Source organism: Gopherus evgoodei, chromosome 12 (genome assembly GCF_007399415.2).
Source record: "Gopherus evgoodei ecotype Sinaloan lineage chromosome 12, rGopEvg1_v1.p, whole genome shotgun sequence".
Classification (NCBI taxonomy): Eukaryota; Metazoa; Chordata; order Testudines; family Testudinidae; genus Gopherus; species Gopherus evgoodei.
Window position 1 is genome coordinate 6,786,996 of NC_044333.1, and position 26,001 is coordinate 6,812,996.

General features: G+C 54.0%; 1 protein-coding gene across 1 annotated transcript; it reads right to left on the reverse strand.

Moving 5' to 3' along the window:
* Positions 1-20,193: 20,193 nt before the first annotated feature.
* Positions 20,194-25,298, reverse strand: LOC115660489 (merozoite surface protein CMZ-8-like; the record flags this gene model as incomplete). The annotated part of the gene is made up of 3 exons (XM_030581959.1): positions 20,194-20,381; positions 24,702-24,808; positions 25,057-25,298. Coding segments are annotated over 3 exons (537 nt in total), but the record flags the coding sequence as incomplete, so codon positions are not given.
* Positions 25,299-26,001: the final 703 nt, after the last annotated feature.

The window sequence follows — 26,001 nt, forward strand, 5'->3', positions numbered from 1 at the left end:
GGCTAGAGGTGCATTAGCCACATCATACAGGGCAACTTCAACCTTGTGGGTGGAATATACCCAAGAGTGGCTCTCCATGTGTACTGCTCATCTGTGGAAGATGGGTCTGTATACTTCATGTAAGTCTCTTATAAATAAGCCAATTTTCTCAGGCGCCGCAAATCAGTTGGTTTTATCTTTACACAATGGAAAGATTCACTCGGTTATCTGTATATTTATAGAACCTGTCCTAGCTCTGACTAGCCTTCGAACAGCCACTTCTAGGGAAGGACACAACATAACATAAACATTAACAGTTGCTCCTTTCCTTTGGAGCTTTAGCAGAGCAGCTGAACAGGAGCTTAAGCAGCGTTTTCCTGTTCTAAACCAGCCTTTTTCCCCTCTCAAACCAATCTGGATGAGTGTCGTTTCCATTCTGTCAGTCTTAACAAAATGTGAACAAACTTATATCCATATGCAAGCTAAGCAGTGACGGACAGACCTTCTCTCACCGGGTCTAATGGGGAAGGTGGCCTTTGACAAGGAGGCTGAAATTTACCCCTCAGAATTGCTTGTAGAGCACTTCTGGCAGGAGACATCTGGGGGTGTTCTAACAACTGAATTTCCAGGTAGCTTTGATTAATAAATTAACATGGGAGCAGATATAAAAGATGGGAGGCATCAATCCTGCATTGACACCCTTAGTCTTGGCTTCAGACTTGTTTCATTCCCGCCCATCTGCTCAGTGTCAAGTCTGCCCTTAATGAAGTTCATCTGTAATCTATCCAGACACATTTACTGAGCTTGCCAAAGGCCGCACTTGACTGCCCCTGTACCCCATCTCCACAGAATGGGGGGACGACACAGCAGGGCTCAGGAGGGAGGGAGCTTGAAGCTGCTGCTGTGTCTGAACTTGATTTACTTAAAAGGGCAGCATAGTTAAAGTGGGGTCAATGTACTTAAAAGGGCAACGCATGTCTCTGTCTCACACGCACACATGGTGTGTGTCTCTGTCACACTCACCTCCCAACACACATTTGTGGTGGTGGTGTAACTTCTTGATACTGCTCTCAAAGTGTTGTTTTACTGTTTTGACTGGTTTATGTATTTCATAAGTTTTATTTCTCTTATGCTTAAATTTAATTATTTGAATAGTGAGTTCTCAAGTGCCTAACCTGTCCTGGCTGGAGTAATTATCCCTATGGTAACTTTAAATAAATAAATATCTAGGTTTTTGGTTTCTACTGGTGGCGCACATCTGCACGTTACCTCGATATTTGTGCACATAATAAAATTCATTCCACACACAGGTGGAGAAAATTAGAGGGAACGCTGCGCCGAGCTGATCTTTGTCTTCAGTGGGATGCCATCCTAACTCATTCTTCCAGCTGTATCCTCCTGGAATAAACTGATGGCCACAAAGTTTCTCAATAGTTTTAATGCAAACCAAAAGATGATAGAATTTTCCTATTTGTGTTGGTGCTGCTGTAGGTGTAAATGGTCCTTCCCTTTTGGGTCAGACAACATTGGATTCACAAAGTGTAGTTCAACCAAGCGCCTCTCCTAGTGCTGCTCTCTGATGGCTGCTTTAGCTGTCATCGGACAAGAGGGAGAACTTGATAGCACCATCCAACAGGGACTGAGTACGCTGGCATGTAAGAGCCTTGATCTTTGAGGGCTAAGGCATGCAGTAGGTGTTCTCCTGAGAGAAGACATGCACCAGAATACTTACTAGTGTTAAAGGTCCATCCTTAACCGCTGGTCAATAGCTCAGTATCTTAGGCCCATCCAGGCTATGCTCTCCTAAGAGCTCTCGCTGTGACTGGTGCTTGTGGGTGCAGGAGGGAAGGTAGCAGCTCTGGTATCAATCACTTCCATGAATATTTCTGTCAAAAAATGTTTTGTGCACCTGTACAAGGTAACTATTGAATGAGTGTTCTGGGTTCCCCTCTGCTGGGTTACACGAGAGCCTGGGTTCAGATGGCAGACACACCTCAGGAAAGAGAGAAATTGGCTGTCCTGCAAAGCAAGCCAGCCAGAGGGAAGGGAAATCTAAAATATTCTTGCTAATTCCTACTTTCTGGGGCAGCTAGCTCCTTCCTCTGGTTTCTAATCTTTATTGCATGTTGTTAAGAGCATAAGGGAAAGCCCTAACGAATACCAAACCAACATCTCAAAGGCTTTCAACCCAATGCAGAGCAGATTCTTTCCCAGAGAGATGAGTTTTTCTTGCCTCCACACACTTCCAGAATCCTCACGTTCTCTTTTTATCGGCCAGGGAGCCTGCTCTTTGATCAGTCCTGTAAATGCTAAGAGCCTGTTTTCTACATCAAAGGCGAAGCTTCCCTTTGAAATCTCAGCTGTGGAAAGTGCTTGAGTGTGGAGGTCGCAGTGCGTTGCATAACCGATTGGTGGGAGAGCAATCTTCCCCCTTCCCTGCTTCACCTAGGGGAAGGAGTCAGGCTTGTTGTGACAGGGGGAGATAGACTCCAGTTCCTTTCTCAGGCACTGTGTCATTGCTTGATCACATGGGGAAATTGACCGTCATGTCTATGGTGCTGTAGCACCCTGTGTGAACTCTAGTGCAGGATAAAAGTGACTTTATTTTGGAATAACTATTCTGCAGTGCTGGTTAACTTCCCTGTCTAGACAAGGGCTGGCTTTTTGAGACTGAGGCTGCTCTTTCACACACCCGTTTGCCTGCGGGATAGAATAGTGTTTGTGTTGCTCGGACTGCCCTTGTGTGCTGCTGGATATACCTGCAGAATATTGCACTCATAGCTGGTTTTGCGCTGGGGGATTCATGCTGCAAAGACTCACTTGAGTTACAGCAGCTGTTGCCAATGACGCTCCTGCTTTTAGCCTTGTTTCCGGCAGGTCTGAAGAGACAAGTGACTTGCCCAAGAACGCCCAGCGCGTCATGGCTCAGAACAGCTCACCCAAGCAGCAAGCTCTTCCTGGCTCCCAGGCCTCTGCTGTGCTCATTAGGGTGCACTGCTGCTGATAAAATACTCCAGTGCAGTCTGCTATCTCAAACTTGATTAAATAACATCTGTGTTTGTGCATGTGCATCCACACTTAGGCAAGCTCCTGAGGTCATGGCCCCTTCCCACCCAGCTGTGTCCAGGCTGGCTCCTTCATGCATATGCCCTCTAGAGGGAGGTCCTTAGGGGTGAAGTCCATGATCTTGGCCACAGTGGGGCCCAAGTCAGATCCGTGCGAAAGAGCTGTTGGTCCTCTGCTACTATTCTTCTTGCTGCCAGGGTCAGTAGAACTCCTTCCAAACTCTGCTGCTGTTGCTGCTGATCACCAGCAGAGGTCTCAGTTGAGCCTCATGAGGACGATCTTCCCAGTCGGCCAAACTTGTTGAAATCTAGCACCATGGGGCTTGGATAGGGTGTCCAGATGTCCTGATTTTATAGGGACAGTCCTGATTTTGGGGCCTCTTTCTTATATAGGCTCCTATTACCCCCCACCACCTGTCCCAATTTTTCACACTTGCTGTCTGGTCACACTAGGCTTGGAGCTTGTGGTCTCTAAGTGCTAGCTACCATGAAAACCAATAACAAAAACCTTTCGTGCCATACATTACCACTAGCAGGTAAAAAGCAGTCAAACACTGTGGGGGAAATACCACTGTGGTCAGCTGGAGATTGTTTGTTTGTTTGTTTAAAAAGTCACAGGAACCTGGAACTGTAAAACAATGCGTATGTGAATTGCAGTGGTTGCCTTCTGTAGCTGGTCACTATCTTGCTGTTTGATCTCTCTTCTGCAGGCTGCCGTCCTCCCACATTGGGATCAGGATCTAGCTGTTTCATTATGAATACCTTTGTTCTGTGCAGAGCCTTTATTCGGTTGGGTGTACTATGTGTTTGGGGCATAAGAAAAGGTTTCTGCCTAATCTCTCTTTAAAAGTTTTGGATATTAGCTGGGGTATTGTGCTGGGTAGTTGCCTGCCTGAGCCGCTAGGCATCATTTCCTCTTGTCTTGGCGATAGTAGCCAGATGTGCTTCAGGAATGGTCAGGCCTATCTCTGCTTGCTGCCTCCTTCTCCAGTCCAGACACACTGGTAGCATCAGGACTCTTACCCCTTATGAATCCCTGAACATCTGTCCCCTGGCCCATGGTGATTCTCCAAAGGGAGCTTCCCTCATACAGTTATAAATTCTTACAGATGTAGTGCACTGAGCTAGAAGAGAGACGTAATTTCCTCAGTGTGCAAGGACTGCAGTAATCACAGGGTATTTATTGTATGGGATTCACCCACCTGATTCTCAGACGCAATCCCCACTTGATGCTCCACCATCAGTCATGCTCCGCAGCTGCTGCTATGTCTTCCTGACCCGAGGTTTGGGAGTCCATGCAACCCTGCATCTGTGAGCAAGAGCCACGGTGCCTAAGTTACACCCTGAAACACCAGCGACTGGCATGCACAAGCTTGGGTAGGTGCATTAAGCTGGCCAGCCCCCCTTCTGGCTATGGTCCTAGAGAGAAGAGCAAGTGCTTTTCTTCCTTGGTTCTAACTCTGGGGTGTTCCTTCCACAAAGCTGCTGCGTTCAGGGGTGAAGACACCAGGGCATAGCTCTGAAAGGTGGTGCTGTTGCTATTGAGAAATCTCTGTTTGCAGCTGTTTCTCTTTCACAGCTTCTTGAATAAAGAAATGCTTGTAATGGTACTTTGCGCTTGTGTGGAATAGAGACAGACAGACAAATAACTAAAGCTGGGAGATGACTGCCTGACCCCTCCACCCAGGAATGGCTACGGAGCTTTTTTCAGTCACTTATGAGAAGCACCGGTGATCACACGTTTCTAGTCTCTCCCAAGGAAGAGTTTTGAAGACATTCAAGAATAATTTGGTGTTAACTCTTTCAGGGGGGCTTAGTTCATAGACAGGTTTTCAGAATTCCTGGGGGTAGCAGGCACCATCACAAATGGAAAACATGCTGATCTGAAGTCTCTTCCATTGGGCTTAGCAGCAGGCTGGTGCTTTAAATTGATGATGACTCTGCACATGGACAGCTTCTAGAAATTGGTATTTTAGTGATAGTTGCTATTTGTACTACAGCAGTCCCTGTGTGGTAGACTGTGAATGAACACTGTAAGGTGAGGGTGTCCCTGCCCCCAGAATCACAGACCTGGATAGACAAAGGGTGGGAAGGGAATGAGGCACAGAGAGGTAAGGGACCTGCCCAAAGTCCCACAGCTGGGCAGTGGCATAGCAGGGCTGGCTCCAGGGTTTTTGCTGCCCCAAGCGGGGGGGGGGGGGGGGGGGAGGGGGGAGAGAGCCACAATCGGTATCAGCTCCACCCCGCCGCTTTCTTCTGCTGCTGAATTGCCACAGCAGGTCCTTCCCTTGGAGAGGGACCAAGGGACTTGCTGCCGAAGAGCCCGCCGTGCCACACCTTCCCCTTGGCTGTCCCAAGCACCTGCTTACTGAGCCAGGAATAGAACCTAGGACCCTGGCTCCTAGACCCATCCTCTCTTCACTGGAACATGCGCTTCTCAACCATGCAAGCCATGCCTTCAGCTAGCCTGAGCAATGGTTGTTCTTAATGTTTTAAGAAGAAAATTAGTAGCAGCAGCACCATTTCTCAAAGGATCTACTATGGATCATGTTCCTGTGCGTCCTAAAGGCAAATGTCCTAGACAAAACTTGTCCTGCCCCCATTGCCAGCACTCCCGGCAGGTAGGCTTCCTGGTGCAGGGTTGTCATCCAATGCACAGGCCTCACCCAAGTATGTGAAAAGCTCCCTCCATTGCTGGGTCCCTTTAGCCAAAAGAAGTGTCTTCAGCCCAGTTTTGTGTTCTGTGTGAAGTGAGCGTTTTCCCTGCCCCTGTGCTAAGCCTCTGCAGCTGTTGTCTAATGTGGTGTGGACAGTTGCTGAAGGGGAGGGAAGTATTTATTTTGAGTTTTGGCATTGGCTTCTGACCAGGAACAATGAGTGGCCATATTGGGACCTTTGCTCCGGGCATTTCTGTAAATGAGCTGCTACCTCGAGAGGGTTAAAACTCCCCCAGACCTGATGAAAGCCTGGACCACCCAAGCACTGCAAGGTTTAATTGGGATCAGGAATGGTTGTGCTTTGGCTGCAGGGGGACAGATCTGGAGTCTGAAATCTGAAACAGGACACTAGATGGTGCTGTTCTAACACAACCTACCAGCTCTCCCAGTCCTAGAACAGAGGTGGTACCTCTGCCGACTCCACTGTAGACAGCAAAAGTCTTCCCTAGAAGCCCAGGTCTGGACTAGCAGCGGTGTCCCAGGTCCAGGTGGAGGTGCATTAGCCAAGCTGTCCAGTGGAGCCCAGGGTTGGAGCAGCTTCAAGTTGAGATGTACTGGCAGAGCTGGGCTGTGGCATCCCAGCTGGTGGAAAGCAGTGGGTGCTGCCGGTTGGAATGGAGGTGAATTAGCACAGCTGTGTGGAGAAGCTGGAACATACCTGCTAATTACAACATGGTGTAGTTCACCCAGCCCTACCTAAAACACTTCATGAGCAGACGTGAGCTTAGCTCCAGGCCAGCTCTAGGGCAGGAACTATGTTCATTGGCCGTCCCGCTCTCCATGGCATAGAAAGGGCTAGGGGAGCAGTGTCCGGTTAAAGAGAGAGGTTCAGCCCATGGCTGGTGAAGCTCCCCTGCACTTGGGCTGAAGGGCACACATCAGAGAAGAAAATGAGCAGCCCCATGCATACCTCGGCTAAGGCCAGCTCAGCAGCAGTATCTCTGGCCTTCCTTCTCTCACTTTCCAGGAGTGAGAAAATACCTGTTCAGTGCTTGGCTGAGGGAAAAGGCCTGGAGTGAAAGGATGAGGGGGAAAACCCTTAGTTGTGTGTTTGGGGAAGTTTGCAGGGGCCCAGTTGCCAGAGTTGGGAGCACTGAGTCCAGCAGCTAGTGCCAGGATAGTCCCCACCGGCATCTCTTTGTTTCAGAGCTGCCCAGAACCTGGAGAGAAATCTACTGAGGAAGAACGGGCCAGTGGGAGGGGGCTCCCTGCTGTGCTCTGTGTCTCTGCAGGCCTGGCTTGCTGTGTAGAGGCAGAAGTTGGGGCATTTGAAGGTGCATCCTCCAGGCTATGGGCACTAGGTGAGGTGAGGTTACTGCAGCAGGAGCCTGAGAAGAGCCTAGAGTCAGAGGGGAGCTCAGGCTGCTACTCCCATGCTCCACCGCTGGGAAAGCCAAGCCAAGCGTTGCTGGGAAGACAGCTGCTCAGCACATAGCCCCAGTGTAGGACCAAACTAGTGCAGGATCCCAGCATACCCCTTCCCCACCCCCAGCCTCTTCCCAATAGGGGAAAGATTTCCACCCAACAGGCACTGTCCTCCTGCAGGTCACCCCCCCAGGCAGAGGCAAGGTGATGTCTGTCCCCAGGAGGGTCCATTAGCCAGATCCCATCAGTGCTCCATCCACTCTGGGTTCCAGTCCCACCCCATGTGACCACACTGGTCCAGCCAGCCTGGTATTGCATCTCCTGCCTCATCTCATCAGGCCATGCCACATGGCCAACAGAGGAAGGTGAAACCCCACGCTGCCTCCCCACTGCTCAGTGCTAACCTGGGGGAGGGGAAGTTCAGTTCCTTCCTGCCCAGCTGACCAGCTCACGCCCTCCAGCCCTGGGAAGGTGGATTTCCTCTTGGTTTTGGCACGCCTAGCAGAGCTGCAAACAGTTATTCCTGTTTGCCTGAATGGCTCGGGCCTGATCTTGTTCCCAGTGGGAATCAGCCACCAAACTCTGCAATGGTGGCAGCAGCCAGCCCCCTCAACCACTTTTCATGAACCCTCCCTCCCGCACTCCGCCCTGTGCCGGACATCCCCTGGCCCTGAACCCTGCTGCTCGACTGCGCTTGGCATTATGCAACAAAAGCGTTTCCTCTGATCCGTCGGAACCGTGTTTCCTTTCACTCCCAGCCCCTTTGTTCTTGTACTAAGATAAGAAGGCATGAATGGGAGCGCTGGCAGGGATGAATGGGAGCGCTGGAAGAGATTTCATTAAGCAACTCTTCAGTTTGAAGAACTCCATCGTCTTTCCCATCTTACTCTGCTTTCCCAACAAATCACCCCGCCCCCTTCCTGCAGGGACAGTCACTGGCTTCCCTTTACCAACTGTGATTCCTCTGCCCTGTTCTGGGTCCTATTTCACTTGGTTTCTTCTCTTACGGGGAAGTCCCCTGAACCGCACAGGATAGCATGTGACATACCATTGAGTTACGTGGTGGCCATCTGTAGCTCTTCCCATTAGAGGAACTCCAAGTGCTTTCCAAAGCTGTATGCTATCTCCATGTTACAGCTGGGGAAACAGACCTCAGGTGGTCAAGGGCCCCGCCCAAGGCCACTCAGGAAATCAGTGGCAGTGGACTTGATCGCACAGGATTGTTCTTTGAGTAGGGAGAACAAATCGGTGGCAAATTCGGCTTTCTATGTGAGGAATTGCCACCGATTTGACCTAAGCTGTGTAGTGAAACTGTGTTAGTTAAACAAGTGCAAACTTATAGACTCATAGACTTTAAGGTCAGAAAGGACTATTACGATCATCTAGTCTGACCTCCCGCACAAAGCAGGCCACAGAATCTCACCCACCCACTCCTGTAACAAACCCCTAACCTATGTCTGTCCTATTGAAGTCCTCAAATCGTGGTTTGAAGACCTCAAGCTGCAGCGAATCCTCCAGCAAGTGACCGGTGCCCCATGCTGCAGAGGAAGGCGAAAAACCTCCAGGGCCTCTGCCGATCTACCGTGGAGGAAAATTCCTTCCCGACCCCAAATATGGTGATCAGTTAAACCCTGAGCATGTGGGTAAGACTCACCAGCCAGCACCCAGGAAAGAATTTGCTGTAGTAACTCAGATCCCACCCCATCTAACATCCCATCGCAGACCATTGGGCATATTTACCACTAATAATCAAAGATCAATTAATTGCCAAAATTAGGCTTTTCCATCATACCATCCCCTCCATAAACTTATCAAGCTTAGTCTCGAAGCCAGATATGTCTTTTGCCCCCACTGCTCCCCTTGGAAGGCTGTTCCAGAACTTCACTCCTCTAATAGTTAGAAACCTTTGTCTAATTTCAAGTCTAAACTTCCTAGTGTCCAGTATATATCCATTTGTTCTTGTGTCCACATTGGTATTGAGCTTAAATAATTCCTCTCCCTCCCTAATATTTATCCCTCTGATATATTTATAAAGAGCAATCATATCTTCCCTCAGCCTTCTTTTGGTTAGGCTAAACAAGCCAAGCTCTTTGAGTCTCCTTTCATAAGACAGGTTTTCCATTCCTCGGATCATCCTAGTAGCCCTTCTCTGTAACTGTTCCAGTTTGAATTCATCCTTCTTAAACATGGGAGACCAGAACTGCACACACTATTCCCGATGAGGTCTCACCAGTGCCTTATATAACGGTACTAACACCTCCTTATCTCTACTGGATATACCTCGCCTGATGCATCCCAAGACCACATTAGCTTTTTTAACAGCCATATCACATTGGCGGCTCATAGTCATCCTGTGATCAACCAATACTCTGAGGTCCTTCTCCTCCTCTGTTACTTCCAACTGATGTGTCCCCAATTTATAACAAAAATTCTTGTTATTAATCCCTAAATGTATGACCTTGCACTTTGCACTATTAAATTTCATCCCATTACTTTAGTTTACAAGGTCATCCAGATCTTCCTGTATGATATCCCAGTCCTTCTCTGTATTAGCAATACCTCCCAGCATCTGTGTAGATGCTCTTATTTCAGTATAGCTTAAAGTCGGTTGGGAACTGCTGTAAGTCAAACTGCAGTCAGTATCAGCACAGGGCCTTGCACTGGTTTAACAACTGTTTTAAACTGAACTGGAGCAACTTTCCAGGGTAGCCAAGGCCTAAGGATGCTTCTGGGAAGGCAGGGCTAGAACTCAGGTCCTCATGTGTTTTGAACCCCTGGCCTTTACTACTAGAGCTAAATAGGAATCAGCCTAGTAGAATGTCAGGGGTTTCTGTTGAAAGTTGACTGCCTCTGGCTGTCTTTGGTTATACAAAATGGAAGTGTAATCGGGGTACAGTTGTGTAAAGTAGGATAGGGCTTGTGCTCCACAGGTGTGATTCCATCAGTAGAGGGCAGCGTTGCACACACCAGCCATAGCCCACTGCAGTTTGGTGAGCTTAGACAGCACTGACTGTTTACTCCTTATGACAGCCCTGTGAATGAGTTGGATCAGCCCCATTTTAAAGATTGGGAAACTGAGGCTGAGATTAAGTTGCCTTGAGCCTGGGTGAGCAGGAAGGAGCTTCTGGCTTCCAGCCCCGTGCCCAACCCATGTGGCATTCCTTCCTCTCTGCCTGTCCCCTGGGGCCTCTGCGAGATAGGCTCTCTGCTTATCTGCATCTGACTGCCAGGCCTCTGCTATTTATGTATCATCTACACCCTGTTAGCAAACTCCAGCTGTTTGAAGAGAACAGGGAGGGGCAGCTGGGTTCAGCTGACCTGGCTGCCTGTCCTGCTGGTGGGGTGTCAGAGCCTTTGCCTGAAGCAGAATAGACTCGGCTGAAATAGCAGCAGCACTGCACCCCTCCCAGTATCCTCGTGTTCAGGAATTTACATCTACGTCTTCTCCCATTATACCAGCCCTGCAAACGGCTCTCTGGAGGTAGGGGAAACCAGTAGGCACCATAAATCCACCAGCTGCTCTGTACACTTCTAGGAGCTATTAGTGGGTGCTGTGTTATTCCTGCCCTGTTATCTCCATTCTGGAGAGAAATTGCTGCTGTCAGTTGTGTCAGCAGCTGCAGGGTTGCCCATGTGTGATCTGGGCAGTTAATGGAACCCTGACTCATGCAAAGCCCCTGGAGAGACATCGGCTTAGAGAGCTAGGCCCACTCCTCAGCTGGTGGCCCCACTGCAGCCACCAGAGCCGTGTCCTGCTGTGCCAGCTGAGGAGGTGGCCCTCTGTCTTCTGTTTAGTTTGGCTGAGGCTCAAATGCTGAATGACACCCAGTAAATCTATTTGCTCTGAGCCCCCAGGGCGTGACGTCCTCCTCAGTATGTCCTACAGCTCAGAGCATGCCTCTGGCTAGCTCCCTACCAAAGTCAGGGTCGTGAAAAACGCTTCACGGACTGTGACATCTGGTCTTTTGCGTACTTTTACCCGCTCCTATACAGATTTCATGGGGGAGACCAGCGTTTCTCAAACGGGGGGGTCCCCAATCCAAAAAGGGTTTGTGGGAGGGTTGTGCGGTTATTGTAGAGAAGTTGTGGTATTGCCACCCTTACTTCTGCACTACCCTCAGAGCTAGGTGGCCGGAGAGTGGTGGCTGTTGGCTGAGGGCCCAGCTCTGATGGCAGCAGTGCAGAAGTAATGGCAGCAATACCACGCCCTCCCCTACAATAACCCTTTGACCCTGCCACTAGCCCCCTTTGAGTTAGGACCCCTACAGTTACAACACTGTGAAATTTCAGTTTTAAGTAGCTGAAATCATGAAATTTACGATTTTTGAAATCATATGAGCAGGAAATTGACCAAAATGCACGCTGAATGTGGTAGGGCCCTACCTATGGCACTCTGCGAATAGCATCATGTCCAGCCTCTAGATGGCGATGCCTCCTGGTCTGCCAGGGGTCATCAAGTCTGAAATCATGGGTCTTTTCCAGCTCCAGCTTTCTCCCTTGGATATTTGAAAGTCTCAGGAACCTGAATGGCAAAATACCTGGTTGGTCACATAACATTCCTGGCCCTTACTGGTGGTCCCATTAACAGTCCCAGCAAGGAAGCCGAAGGCTGAATGGGACATGCAGACTGACCTCCTCCCTCTCATCTGGGAGCTGTTACAAGCCCCAGACGTAAGCGGCCAAGAATCCAAGCTCTGGACGTGGCTTCGCTCTGATGCTCTGCTCCCTTTCTCCACAGCCATGCACTGCAGGCCAGATGGGCGGCCTAATGCAGCACGCTGGCCCTCATGATTTATGGTGTTTTTCTTTAAAGTCCCAGCTCCTGGAGTCATGAGGTTGCCAGAGACTCTCAGCTTTCATTTAAAAACATCAACAAGTTTATCACCCACTTGAGTCATGAGGTTGCCAGAGACTCTCAGCTTTCATTTAAAAACATCAACAAGTTTATCACCCGCTTGGTGACAAAGGAAAAGCTTGAAAATACGACCCAAGTGATTGCTGAAAGTTCACAATCAGAAGGCAAATAAAGAGTCTCCCAATTCTTTAAACAAAACAGCTCTGGGTTTTTAAACTCCTGAGGTTGGCCCCACAGGCTGTGCATGTAATGTGCCCCTGGTGCCTTTGGAAAGGGACACCCACAGCTGATCATAGGCTGAGAATGCTACCTCCATCTGGGGAAGGGGGGCAGTAATCTAGCTCTGGTGGTTAACTGGGCCACTTTCATTAATGTGTTCACCCTCACTACCCCCTGTGCGGCAGGTCTCTTATCGCCATGGGACAGACAGGGAACGGAGACCCTGAGAAGCTCAGTGATTTGCCCAAGTGGTAAAGCAAGAACTTGAACTCAGGGCTCCCAAAGCTCAGGCTAGTGCCACAACCTCTGGCCATCCTTCCTCTCACACGGGTGAGTGGCTCCTGTCCCCAGAAGAAGCTGCCTCCACCCAACCTCTTAGGAACGAGCAGGGTCTGCCAAGAGGTGCATCCAGCATTGCAGGGGCCAAACGCACTCTGGTGTTAATGTGGAGGGCAGGCGTGGGGAAAGCACAGGCTCCAGAAGGCCAGGCTTGCTCCTGATCCCAGCGATGGTACTTAGCTCAAGCATGCTGGGACCTGTAGATGGCTGAGGCAGATGGATCACGGCCCTTGAGTGCTCCTAGCAGGCTGCCAAAGTGGCCCTCGGCTGGGCACAGTCTGGCCAGGGCCGTGCTGAATGCTGCAGAGATTGGGGCATGACTGCAGCAGAAAGCAGAGCTGGCTGGAGACCCACCTCCAAAATGGGGCATAAACAAGTCCAAACAGTGGTGCTAGCGACTGTGTGTCTTGCTGGAGGGCAGATGCAGTTTCCCAGCACTGATTGGAGATGATAACACTGTCCCCTGCCTGTGCCAAGTGGGGAGCCGACGCCAAGCCCAGCCTCTCTGCCTGCTGAGTCTTGCAGCATTCAGAGGGCCAGGGCTGCAGGAGGCGACCTCTGGCTGCCGCGCACTGTGCAGCTGGCAAGGCTTGCCGGAAAAGGGGTGCTCTGAGGCTGGTGGGTTCCCCAGCATACTGCCCAGGGAGAGCTTAGGGGAATAGCCCTTGGATAGGGTTTGCCCTCTGGCTGTGCAGTGGAATTGTGTCGATCCATATCAGCCTTCTCCAGTTCAAGTGCTGAGCTCCGGGATCTCTAAGCATCAGGCCCTGGAGGAGGAAAATTTCCCCCAAACCAGGAGAGTCTAGTGGAGAGGGAGCTTCTTCTGGATCCCTTAAGGGATGCACTCACTCACCCCCATTCCCTGACCTTGGTGAGCGATCCGTGCGTGGCAGACTGGCCCCTCCGGAGCAGGGGCTCGGGGAAGTCTGGAGCCCCATTTGGGGGTGGACTCCTTGGAACTGCCACCGTGCATCAGCCGCAGACTGAAGTGCAGCAACTCCCCTGTGAGAGCTGCCAGTCAAAGGCCGCCTGCCCTGGCCCACCCTCCATGGAGCTCCACTCGCTCATATGGGCTAGAACTTGGCTAAGGTTCTGCATTAGCGCCAGGCAGCTAGAGCGACTCCCTCAGCTGTTACGGGCACAGGGGGCAGGGACGGGGGTTTCAGTCTGCAGCCTCAGTCCTGCTTCCCCAGAGCCTGGAGTGGGGGCTGGGCCAGGTGGAAGCAATTCTCTCCCCTGGCAGTTCGATGAGGGGGAGGGGCCACACCGGTTCCTGCTATGATTTTTGTGATTAGATCCTGCTATGAGCGGCTGCTCGTACCAGCCCCAGAACGTACTGGGCATTGTCAACTATGACCCAGTCTGCCTGAGATATTCCCTGAAGCACCGGGGCAGGCAGAGCCTCCTGCAGGCAAGCTAGGATTGTCCTAAACTGCAGAAAACCCTAACTCCAGTCACTAAATGGTTGCCACCGAGGGCAAGGTCAGCTGTGCAGAGAAAGTGGCACTGCCCCTTTAACAGAGCTTGTATGGCCTTTGCCTGGGGGTGCAGGTTGGGTCCCCCTATCCGGCTTCCCTGGCTGTGAATCTTGCCAGCCAGTTGCCAGATGTTTGCACTGATAACCTCCAGATGTGGAATGTCGGGTTTTCCAGTCATGACACCCAGCCAAGGTGGAAAATCTTTTACCAAAGGGAGTTGTTTCTGCGGCTCTGGAATAGCCCACAGCTGGGGCTGGCAGCAATGGGATGTCCTCTGATCCTTCCCATGGAAGGGTTACACCAAGATCCTGGCCGTGCTCCAGACAAGCTGGGAAAATGGATTCCCCGCCTCCACTCGGCACAGTCCAGGCTTCCTTCCTAGCGAATCTCCAATTGATTTTCTTCACTCCAGTTTTAGTTATTCACATCTGTTGCTGAGACTGGGACTGTTGGCTCCAGCAGCTTGGAGCTCGATCCACGTGCTGCTGAGCTGGGCCTTTTGAGTCTAACCAAGCAGCAGGGGACTCTCCGGCATGGTCTGCGTGCAGTGTCCATGCGCAGGCCGGTGTCTCTGTTTGCAGAGCAGTATGAGAGCACAGTCTGTTTGGTGAGCTCCAGCTAATCGGCTATTTCTCAGGCTGGTCACACGGCGTGGGCCGATCAAACATGCCACAGCGCCTGTTCTAGAGAGACTTGGAAGCGGAGTGACAGGCCAGGGCGGGGGTGCCTTGGCAGGACTTGCGGGGGGCACTGATGGAACAGCAGGGGGTGCTGCGGGTCAGGATTGAGGTGCATTGGGAGAGCTGCGTGTGGACGTGCAAGCCTGAAAGGCAGGAGTATGTCACATGATTAGGCTTGAGGTGCCCAGGACTGGAAGCAAAGGGCTGCTGTAGCTGTTGAGTGGGGGGCAGTGACAGGGCTGTTCGGGGTGGGGTGGGGGCTGCAGGTCAGGATCAAGGGTTGTCAGCTGAGCAGAGTGTTAAGGGCTGCAAGGCTGGCCAGCACGTCCCTGAGCATTATAAATGCTAACCCGCAGCCCCCTCCCCGGCTCTGGCAGGGGCTCCCACCCCACCCCCCGGCTGATGTAAGGCCCAGTGGGGCTCAACTGCTTTCCAGCACGGTGCCAAGTTTGGCTGTTGTGACGGAAACCTGTTGCTATGGCGATGAGGCTGGGTCCAGCTTTCAACTCACAGGTTTGTCTCCTGGTTTCGCTGTTTCATTTTTGTCAGTGAGAGTTTCCAGATGGCCTGGGGCTTGGCAGCGGGTCTGGCAGGAGCGGGGGGAGGGGTGGAAGCAGCCCTCCCCCGGCCCCCGCGAAGATCTGAACAGCCCTGAGCACTGGAGTCCAGTCCTATTGCCGGCTCCCGATCCCAACCCAGTGAACGGCCCCAGACCCAGAGATGTCGCCCAGGCCCAAACCCTGGGGCGGAGGCTTGAGCCCACCCAGTTCTGTGGCCTTTTCTCTTCCCTCCTCCACAAATTCAAGTGGGATGATGTCCCCTAAGTCCCCCCAGCAGGGCCCAGCTCGGGGCCGGTGGGGTGGGCCTAGGTCATTGAAAGCCGGCCTTGGTTAGTCTTGAAAAATCCTTAGCGAGGTACAGACTAAGCTGGCCGATGCCACGTGGATGAGGCCAGCAGCACGAATGCATGTGCGGTCCCTGGTGAGAACCCAGGCGATTCTCCATTAGCTGGGCCTAGAGAGCTTGCATTCAGGGCCTGCAAACCTCCTGGGTCCTCCAAATAGGGTATCTCCAACCTGGGACACTCGGCTTCGCTTTGCTTTAAAAGCCAAGTGAGTTTGCAGCCCTCTTCCCGGCAATGAAGGGCCCTCGTCCTGGCTTGCGTTCAGTGATGCTCACACATTGTTCCCAGGCCCTGCATGCTCGGGTTGCTACCGCTCTTCTGGAGGCAGGCAAACCAACCCCTGAACTGGCCCGAGAGCAGTGGGAGGGACGAGACAGCCCAGCGCTCAGAGATGCAGGGTGTTATCAGCGCCCATTCACAGGTGGCTGTCGCTGCACCGTATCTGTCAACCCCCCGGGGTGAAACAGATGGACAGCTAGACCGTCTGGTGGCCAGTCTGCTCTATCCAGCCAGCCGTCGGCTCCTAGAGATCCCTCCGCTCTTTCATCGCTAGCTCCCAGATGCCCAGCTTCCTGGCAGTGCCTGCTTTCCCCCAAGGTTGGCTGGTTCAGCAGGACTTCAGCTGACCTGCCTTAGGGAAAGCAGGATAACTGAGGGCTGGTATCACAGTGTGTTCACTCCAGCCCTCAGCTCAGGCACGGTGGCTGAAGCCCTTTAGCTGAAGTCCTGCTGGGCCAGCACATGGTCGCATAGGGAGTCCATCGCTGAGTTGCAGCATGAGCCAAGATCTCCAGAGTCCCAGCTCAGCACTTCACCCACAAAACCGCCCTCTGGTGGGTTTACACCAGGGATGGATTATCCCACTGGTGCTTGATAGGTCCAGTTTGTAACAAGGCAATCTGGCCTCCAGCACAGACCTGCTGCCTTGTAGATGTTCGTCCGTGGCCAGCTGGCTCAGTTATTCAGGCCTCATACATCTCAAACCTCTTGTTACCGTGAACAAGGTCTTGTCCTCCTCAGAAATGAAGGGCTTTGATGGGGCTTTTCCAGGAAGGGCAGTGCTGTGAGTCAAGACTGGACAATGGGGCATGTGGATTTTCAAACCTGGGTAAGGGGGTTTATAGATGCAATTGAGAGATTATTAAGGGTGGATCTCCTGGACACCCCACACCAGCCCAGTCCAAATCCCAGCCCCGGATTTTGGCTTAATCGATTGAGGAGTTTGACCCCAACCTATCCATCTCAGCTTTCCTGCTGAGCGCAGTGCATGCTGGGACATGGCTTTGGGAATGTAGGGAGTGCTGATGGACACCCATTGTGCAGATGGGAACACCAAGGTCCCTGGTTAGATTCTTTCAGTATCTTGGTTTCAGTGGCACCAATGGGGAGACACCATCTTCCGTTCCATTGTCAGGCTGGTTGCTCTTATTTTTCAGGGCTGTCCGGTACTCGGTGTTGGATGGTTTTATTCTACTCCCAGATCGTATGAGTTCATTTCTGCACCTCCCAACTCAGCCCCTTGGGTTCAGGCTCTGAGGCTGGGCCGAGCATTTTATTCCTATTTCTTGTTTGTATTATTGGAGTCCTTGGGAGTCTCAATCATGGCCCAGGACCCCAGTGCGCTAGGCGGACATGGAACAAAATGGCAGTCCCTGTCCTAAGGTGCTTACAAGCTAAATATAGGCCAAAAGACAACAGCTGGATATGGATGGATGGGGGAATACAAGGTAACAATGAGACAGCATGACAGGCGGGATTGCTGCAGACCAGCTGCCCAATCGTAAAAATTTTTGTAGGTATCCTGGCACAGGGTGTCCTGTGTGCCTGGGATGCAGGGCCATGCATGACAGCTGTCTCAGGCTGTTGCCAATGGTGCCAGCAGCCATACGCATGTTATGCCCAGTGCATCTTGTTGGCAGGGACACCAATTGGCGGGCAAGGCCGCCCAGAGGGGCAAAAGGGGCAGTTTGCCCCGGGCCTCTCATTGGAGAGGGTCCCCAGACTGAATGGCATTATGACCTGGCATGCAGAGTCACAGCACTGCTCCTTGAAATTTGGCATCGTGCCCAATTCAGCCCTGGAGAGGCAGCTGGCTCGGTATTCCGAACCTCCCTTGTCCAACCTCCTTTGATAGGGAAGGGCAAAGAGGGCTGGAGGCAGAAGGATCACACTTTCAGCCTCCCCAGAGTATAGTCCTAGAGTCCCATAGTGCCTCATTCCTGGGGCACTCCAGCATGGTGGGGGCAACAGACACCAATGACCAGACACCAGCAGGTAGGCCATGGTGATGGGCACAGAAGAGATGTAGTAGATGCACTCACTCTGCATCCTGCATGACTGTCTATCGCCCTCATCACTGTGGGATCTAAGATCCTCAGAGGTCAGTCAATGGAAGTCAGGTGCCTAAATCTCTTGGGGACCTGGGTCTAAGTGCATTCTCCACATGGCATTTCCTGGCACGATTCTGGGCTGGGGCAAAATCATGGTAGCTGAGGCCGCTTTGCCAGAGTCCAGAGCTTTCCCCTGCTTTTCCTGGGGCTTGATTCAGCGACGCTGCTGAGACAAGCCAGCCCTTGGTCGCATCCTTGCTCCAGCTTCAACCCAAGCTCCTTTCCCCTGGATCTCTCGCAGCCTGAGTAAGGCGCAGACGCAGGAGACAAAGAGAGCTGGGAAAGGCTCTGCTTTCCCTTTAAGATGGCCCAGGTCCGAAGGAAGGACAATGAGGCCTTTGGAGTGAGGACATAATGGCATCTTTGGGGGGCCCTTTGATGTGCAGGGCTCAGAGAAGAGGGTTCCCAGCCGGAGGATAAAGAAGGCCTTTCTCTGCTCTCAACAGAGCTTCCATTAAAGCCTGAGGAGGCAGCTGGGGGATGGGAAGAGCGAGAGATTGTCCTTCCCTTTTAAAGTAATTAGTGGCTCTCAGGCCAGCGAGCAGGGCCTGGTTTAATTTACTGCAGGACTCTGCCGGCGCCTCGCTCCCAGGCTGAGTTCCAGCGGCTGCCAGGCTCCCTTGGATGCTGTTCCTGCTCCCTGGAGGAGTGCCAAGGAATTAAAGGGACATGTTCGGCCAAACAACGGGCCAGATCCCAAGAGAGGCAGCGCGCCCTCTGCCGCAGCGGGAGACACAGGCATCAGCACCTCGTTGGGTCAGGGCCAGAGTGCTCTCCAGTCTCCCAGCGGGACAGGAGGGACAGAGCGAAGGAGGAGGCAAAAGGAGAGGAATAGAAAGAGGGGAATGGGACGAGGATGAAGGAGGAAGGGAGATGGGGTAACAGAGAAGAGAGACGCAAGGGGGGGTATTATATCAGCACTGGAGCCCCGGTAATCAGAGCTGGGTCAGAACCGCCCCAGATATCAGGGGTGGGCCATCTCCACTCAGCGTTGCCAAACTTTGAGCCAGGGTGATGGGCATCTTAAATTAGAGAGTCCTCACAGATGGGGAAACTGAGGTAAAGAGCAGGGCAGTGACATACTGAAGGTTGCCAAGTAGGTCAGAGACTAGAACCCAGGACTTCCCAGCTCCCTGCTCTAACCACTGGACAGTGCTGCCTCGGTAGGAAAGACATGAAAGAGAAAGAAGGACAAACCATAGCAAAGCGTGAGACCAGGAAAGAACAGGGAGGAAGAGAGGGAGGGGAGGGATCGTGGGAACGATAATAGAGCAAAAGAAGAAGGAAAGGAAATGAGACAGGAAGAAAGGGGCTGGGGGAGGGATCGGACCAAAGAGAGTCTGGAATAAGATGTTACCGCCTCATGACCGAGGTCAGGGACTATGTCCTGTTAGCACCAGAGCCTAGAAAAACTCCAGGGGATGACGGTGCACGCTCTGTCCATGAAAGGCACAATCGATCTATCTACCTACCATCACTATTTTACTTTATAATGTATTATTTACTTGGGCCAAGATTTTCAGGGCTGGCTAGTGATCCTGCCCCCGCCCCCCCAACTGGAGACACCTTAGAGTGGCCTAGTTTCCAGAAGATGGGGGGGCTGGCGAGTTCAGCACTTTTTGAAAAGCAGGCCTCTGCAAGGTGGCTTCAGCCAAGCACCCCAATCTTGGCCTTGGTGCCCCACGCATGCTGGGTGCTTTACAGAGGGTACGGTCCTGAAGTTCGCCTGCGCTAACTTAGGTGCAGGCAAAGCCCAGGAGCAGCGAAACGCTGAGCAGCTGAGGCAGGGCCGTTTGCCATGAGGAGACTTGGGAGGGTGCGGCTCAGCGGGGGGCTTTGAGGCTCCAGCCTAGAGGTGAGATGGAAGGGGCTGGTGGGGAAGGGGCCGAGAACAGTGAGATGAGCGAGACGGGGATGGAAGCCAGGCTGTACGGGGTCTTCCAGACCAAGGGGAGAAGTGAAATCTGAAGCAGAAGACGAAGGATGGGGCCTGTGCTCTGAGCAAGGGGCCAGGGTGCTGGCCGGCTGGAGAGTCGAGGTCACAGTGGTTGGGCTACACAAGTCTCTTGTTCGGCGCAAAAGCTTTGGGGAAGGCCCGGAATAAGACCGGCCTGTTCCGGCTGCAGGGCCCTGACAGGTGGGGCAGCTAGCTAAGCCCTCAGCCGGGTCCCAGCCCCCTGAGGCAGCAGCAGGAAGAAAGGGCTATTTCACCAGCTTCCTGCCCTCTGGAGCGCGATGGTGGAAGGTCAGAGGTGGTGCTGGGAGGCAGCCACTCCAGGAGCTGCCCGTATCTGGGAGCGGCATCAGCTTCTGTGTAAACAGCGTCTTCCTCTCGGGATGCTTCCAGCCTCGCCGCTCAGCGGATGTGGAGAGTGCTGGGTCTCCAGCTCCTGACAAGCGGGAAACGGAAACGCTGGGCAGAAGCCCACCACGCTGGCACAGCTCCCGCCCCCATCCCCATCCAACCCATTTGCCAGGCTCCTCCAGTTTGTCTCTTGTCTCTAATTTTAAGCCGTTAACACCACCTGCTGAACCCAAGCCACACGGCTGATAACTTCTCCTGGGGCACTGCCCCAAGGCCTTGATTGAAAGGCCGAAGAGAGTTCACAGGCGGCACGGCGGGCGTTCTCTTTTTAGCCCATTTCTAGTGCTCGGTGGCTCTGCAGCCGTGCTCTGCTTCCTTTGTGAGGGGCCATTCAAATGTGATGCCCGTTGTTTTCTGCGACCTGCCCCTCCAAGATGCAGAGTTTGGCAGCCGTGTTGTTCTCTGAGTGGCTGCAGCATGTCCTGGTCCAGAGGAGATGCACACATCGCGCCCTCGCTCTCTCTCTTTCTTGTTCATGTAGACTTTGTGTTTGTTCTTTCTTGGCATTAGTTTTCCTGAATCTAAACTAAAAGCCCTCTTACATTGAAGGTCCACAGTTGCTCTTTGTGGATGGAAGCAGAACATTTGACATCTCCCCTCCCTCCCTGCACACACACTATGGAGCTCATCCTATCCCCTCATCCAGTGGAAAAATTCTCCTCTCCAATCTACACAACAGCTCTGTTATCCACATACAGGGCAAGGCCCTAGCATGTATCCTGCATGGCTGCCAGTGGGCGCTTTGTGCATGGCTAAGTCGTGCAGGCCCTAGCATGTCTACTGGTGGAGATTCTCCGTTAGCGTCGGGCAGGCGCTGGGTTTTGATCCCTGCTCTCAGCATGCAGTTCTGCCCATGGTACACAGCTTAGTGAGCCATGTGGCCTTCGGAGGCGCAGATTTTGCTTCAATCCCTAAACCTTTCTGGCTCATGCTGGCTGATGCCCTTCGGACTCAACGCCAGCGCTCCGAGGAGTTTCAATGGGCTCTTAGGAAATTCCCTGTTAACACAAGACAACTGCAGGGCACTGCAGCGTCCTGGGACAGATGTCTAGCGACAACTTTGGCGGGCTGAGTCCTGCAAGAATGGCTGGAGTCCTGCACACTAGAGACCTCTGGGACTCTGGAGCTCAGAGGATTTGCAGAGCATAACGGGCCCCAGTTCTACTCAGGCATATTTAATACAGTGTTTTACCAACCATGATGTAGGCTGGTGCGTGGAGCACACAGGACTGGAGACCTGTGTTCTACTCCAGGTACATCACTGATTCACTGGGCAAAGGCCTCAGTTTCCCCATGGTGCTAATGTTCTCTCCCTACCGCACCAAGGGTCACTGATGGCTGGAGAGCGCTTGTCCCCAGGGCGTGGCAAGGCCTGTATTGTTGTCACTATGGTGTGTTACGTTTGTGCCAGGGCGTCTGTGCACTGGCAGAACGCCTCTCCCTTGAAACTAGCCTCCACCCCCTCCCTCTGGACAGCGCATTCGCTGTGGCCACAGCCCAGTTGACTGGGCCCTGGTGCTTCAGCATCATGGAAGCGCTTCTGATGTCTGGGCTGGTGGCATCACCGGGAGACAGTCGACCTCGTTGTCCTAACGAAACAGGGAAGCACCACAGACGGAGTGGGGCGGGGGGGTGCAGGCTTGGGGGCAGGTGCCAGAGGGAATCCTGCTATCTATGGACACTGATCTCGCAGGGCAGGCCTAGGCCTGGGGCTCAGGAGACCTGAGCGCTTGTCCCAGGCTGCCTCTGCCTCGTGCTCCAGTGGGTCTAACCCCACCTCGCGAGGGCGTTTGCAGAGCGCGGGGAGATGCTCAGACGGAAGGTGCTGTGTGTGTGCAGAGGAGCTCTGCGCTTGTCTCTGGAGATGGCTCTTTGCCACTGGCCTGCAGCTGCCAGATCCCTCTCCCAGGGCGGGGCCCTGGCCTCAGAGGAGCCATCAATTACAGCCTGACATCACCCCTGAGCTGCTCCAGCAGCCAGGAAAACACGCTGGAATCGATTAGCTAAGGAGGAGATGGGAATTGTGCCCTGGGTTCCTCCCAAGCCCGGCCCGCATGCTCCGGGAAGCCCAGCCAGCCTCCCCTGTGGTCAGCAGCCCTCACCTCTCCTGCCTGTGGTGATGGATGGAGTGGGAGGCAGTGTTTGATCTGGTTAATCACATCCCGTCCACTGGGGCCTCACTGGCTCTCCAGCTCCCAGTCCCGCCCGGGCTGGCTAAAGAGCTGACTGATAGAGGGCCAGCAGGGTCATGGAGATGCTGCAGGGAAAGGTTGTGCCGGTGGCTCCTTGACCCTGCTACTCTCTTGGTGTGCTGGTGCCTGGAGTTGCCCCTGCCCTGGGGAGGGATGGGGCCCATGGGCCGCAGCAGGGAGGACCCCGGGGAGGGGTCGGACCCTGGTGGGAAGCTGCCATGTGACTCAGTTTGGGGTGTGGAGGGGGCTCTAATACTGTTGTGTCCCTGGTGTGACCTCCAGCCCCCGCCGCTGCTCACTCCCAATTGTTGATTATTAAAAAGTGGCAACGAGGGTGGCTGGCTAGGCCAGAGGGGTGTTGGCAGAGCTGAGTGAAGTGGGGCGGGATGTAGGGGTGTTGGCAGAGCTGGGTGAGGACGGAGGGGTGTTGGCAGAGCTGGGCAAGGTGGGGTGGGTCGGAGGGGCATTGGCAGAGCTGGGGAGGACGGAGGGGTGTTGGCAGAGCTGGTGAGGTGGGGCGGGACGTAGCTGGGTTGGCAGAGCTGGGTGAGGACGGAGGGGTGTTGGCAGAGCTGGGCAAGGTGGGGTGGGATGGCGGGACGTTGGCGAAGCTGGGTGAGGACAGAGGGGTGTTTGGCAGAGCTGAATGAAGCTGAGCAAGGCAGGGCGGGACGTTGGCGGAGGTGGGAGAGGCAGGCCAGAGGGGCATTGGCAGAGCTGGGCGGGGCAGGATGGAGGGGTGTTGGCAGAGCTGGGTGAGGTGGGGCGGGACGGAGGGGCATTGGCAGAGCTGGGGAGGACGGAGAGGTGTTGGCAGAGCTGGGTGAAGCTGAGCAAGGCAGGGCAGGACGTTGGCGGAGGTGGGAGAGGCAGGCCAGAGGGGCATTGGCGGTGCTAGGCGGGGCAGGATGGAGGGGTGTTGGCAGAGCTGGGGAGGACGGAGGGGTGTTGGCAGAGCTGGGCGAGGCGGGGATTGATGGAGGGATGTTGGCGGAGCTGGTCGAGGCGAGGCTGGACAGAGGGTTGTTGGTAGAGCTGGATGTGATGACAGAGGCGTTGGCAGAGCTGGGCAAGGCGGGGTGGGTCGTAAGGGCGTTGGCAGAGCTGGGGAGGACGGAGAGGTGTTGGCAGAGCTGGGTGTGGTGGGGTGGGATAGTGGGGTGTTGGCAGAGCTGGGTGAGGTGGGATGGGATTGAGGGACATTGGTGGAGCTGGGCAAGGCGAGGCTGGACAGAGGGTTGTTGGCATTGCTGGATGTGATGACAGAGGGGCGTTGGCAGAGCTGGGCAAGGCAGGGAGGGATGGAGGGGTGTTGGCAGAGCTGAGCGAAGCTGAGCAAGGCAGGGTGGGACGTTGGTGGAGATGGGAGAGGCAGGCCGGAGGGGCATTGGTGGAGCTGGCCAGGGCGGGATGGAGGGGTGTTGGCAGAGTTGGGTGAGGCGGGGCAGGAGGGTGGGGCTTTGGCAGAGCTGGGGAGGATGGAGGGGTGTTGGCAGAGCTGGGTGAGGTGGGGCTTGATGGAGGGATGTTGGCGGAGCTGGTCGAGGCGAGGCTGGACAGAGGGTTGTTGGCAGAGCTGGATGTGATGACAGAGAGGCGTTGGCAGAGCTGGGGAGGATGGAGGGGTGTTGGCAGAGCTGAGTGAGGCGGGGAGGGATTGAGAGACATTAGCGGAGCTGGGCAAGGCGAGGCTGGACAGAGAGTTGTTGGCATTGCTGGATGTGATGACAGAGGGGCATCGGCAGAGCTGGGCAAGGTGGAGAGGGATGGAGGGGTGTTGGCAGAGCTGGGTGAGGACGGAGGGTTATTGGCAGAGCTGGGCAAGGACAGAGGGGCATTGGCAGAGCTGGGTAAGATGGGGTGGGCTGGAGGGTTCTTGGCAGAGCTGGGTGAGGACAGAGGGGCGTTGGCAGAGCTGGGTGAGATGGGGTGGGATGAAGGGTTGTTGGCAGACCTGGGTGAGGACAGAGGGGCATTGGCAGAGCTGGGTGAGATGGGGTGGGATGGAGGGTTCTTGGCAGAGCTGGGTGAGGACAGAGGGGCGTTGGCAGAGCTGGGTGAGATGGGGTGGGATGAAGGGTTGTTGGCAGAGCTGGGTGAGGACAGAGGGGCGTTGGCAGAGCTAGGTGAGGACAAAGGGGTGTTGGCAGAGCTGGGTGAGATGGGGTGGGATGAAGGGTTGTTGGCAGAGCTGGGTGAGGACAGAGGGGTGATGGCAGAGCTGGGTGAGATGGGGTGGGATGAAGGGTTGTTGGCAGAGCTGGGTGAGGACAGAGGGGCATTGGCAGAGCTGGGTGAGATGGGGTGGGATGAAGGGTTGTTGGCAGAGCTGGGTGAGGACAGAGGGGCGTTGGCAGAGCTGGGTGAGGCGAGGGGGATGAAGGGTTGTTGGCAGAGCTGAATGAGGACAAAGGGGTGTTGGCAGAGCTGGGTGAGATGGGGTGGGATGGAGGGTTATTGGCAGAGCTGGATGAGGACAGAGGGGTGTTGGCAGAGCTAGGTGAGGACAAAGGGGTGTTGGCAGAGCTGGGTGAGATGGGGTGGGATAGAGAGTTGTTGGCAGAGCTAGGTGAGGACAAAGGGGTGTTGGCAGAGCTGGGTGAGATGGGGTGGGATGGAGGGGTGTTGGCAGAGCTGGGTGAGGACAGAGGGGCGTTGGAAGAGCTGGGTGAAATGGGGTGAGATGGAGGGTTATTGGCAGAGCTGGGTGAGGACAAAGGGGTGTTGGCAGAGCTGGGTGAGATGGGGTGGGATGGAGGGGTGTTGGCAGAGCTGGGTGAGGCGAGGGGGATGAAGGGTTGTTGGCAGAGCTGAGTGAGGACAGAGGGGTGTTGGCAGAGCTGGGTGAGATGGGGTGGGATGGAGGGTTATTGGCAGAGCTGGATGAGGACAGAGGGGTGTTGGCAGAGCTAGGTGAGGACAAAGGGGTGTTGGCAGAGCTGGGTGAGATGGGGTGGGATGGAGGGTTATTGGCAGAGCTGGATGAGGACAGAGGGGTGTTGGCAGAGCTAGGTGAGGACAAAGGGGTGTTGGCAGAGCTGGGTGAGATGGGGTGGGATGGAGGGGTGTTGGCAGAGCTGGGTGAGGACAGAGGGGCGTTGGAAGAGCTGGGTGAGATGGGGTGGGATGGAGGGTTATTGGCAGAGCTGGGTGAGGACAAAGGGGTGTTGGCAGAGCTGGGTGAGATGGGGTGGGATGGAGGGTTGTTGGCAGAGCTGGGTGAGGACAGAGGGGCGTTGGCAGAGCTGGGTGAGGCGAGGGGGATGAAGGGTTGTTGGCAGAGCTGGGTATGATGACAGAGAGGCATTGGCAGAGCTGGGAGGGTGTGAGGAGTCTTGGCAGAGCTGGTCGAAGAAGTTCACATTGCACCTGTCCACACTCAGTCAAACTCTAGCCAGTTGAATCAACTTTTTCACTTCCCTGAATGCCAAGCTCAGCCCGGGATTGCGAAGC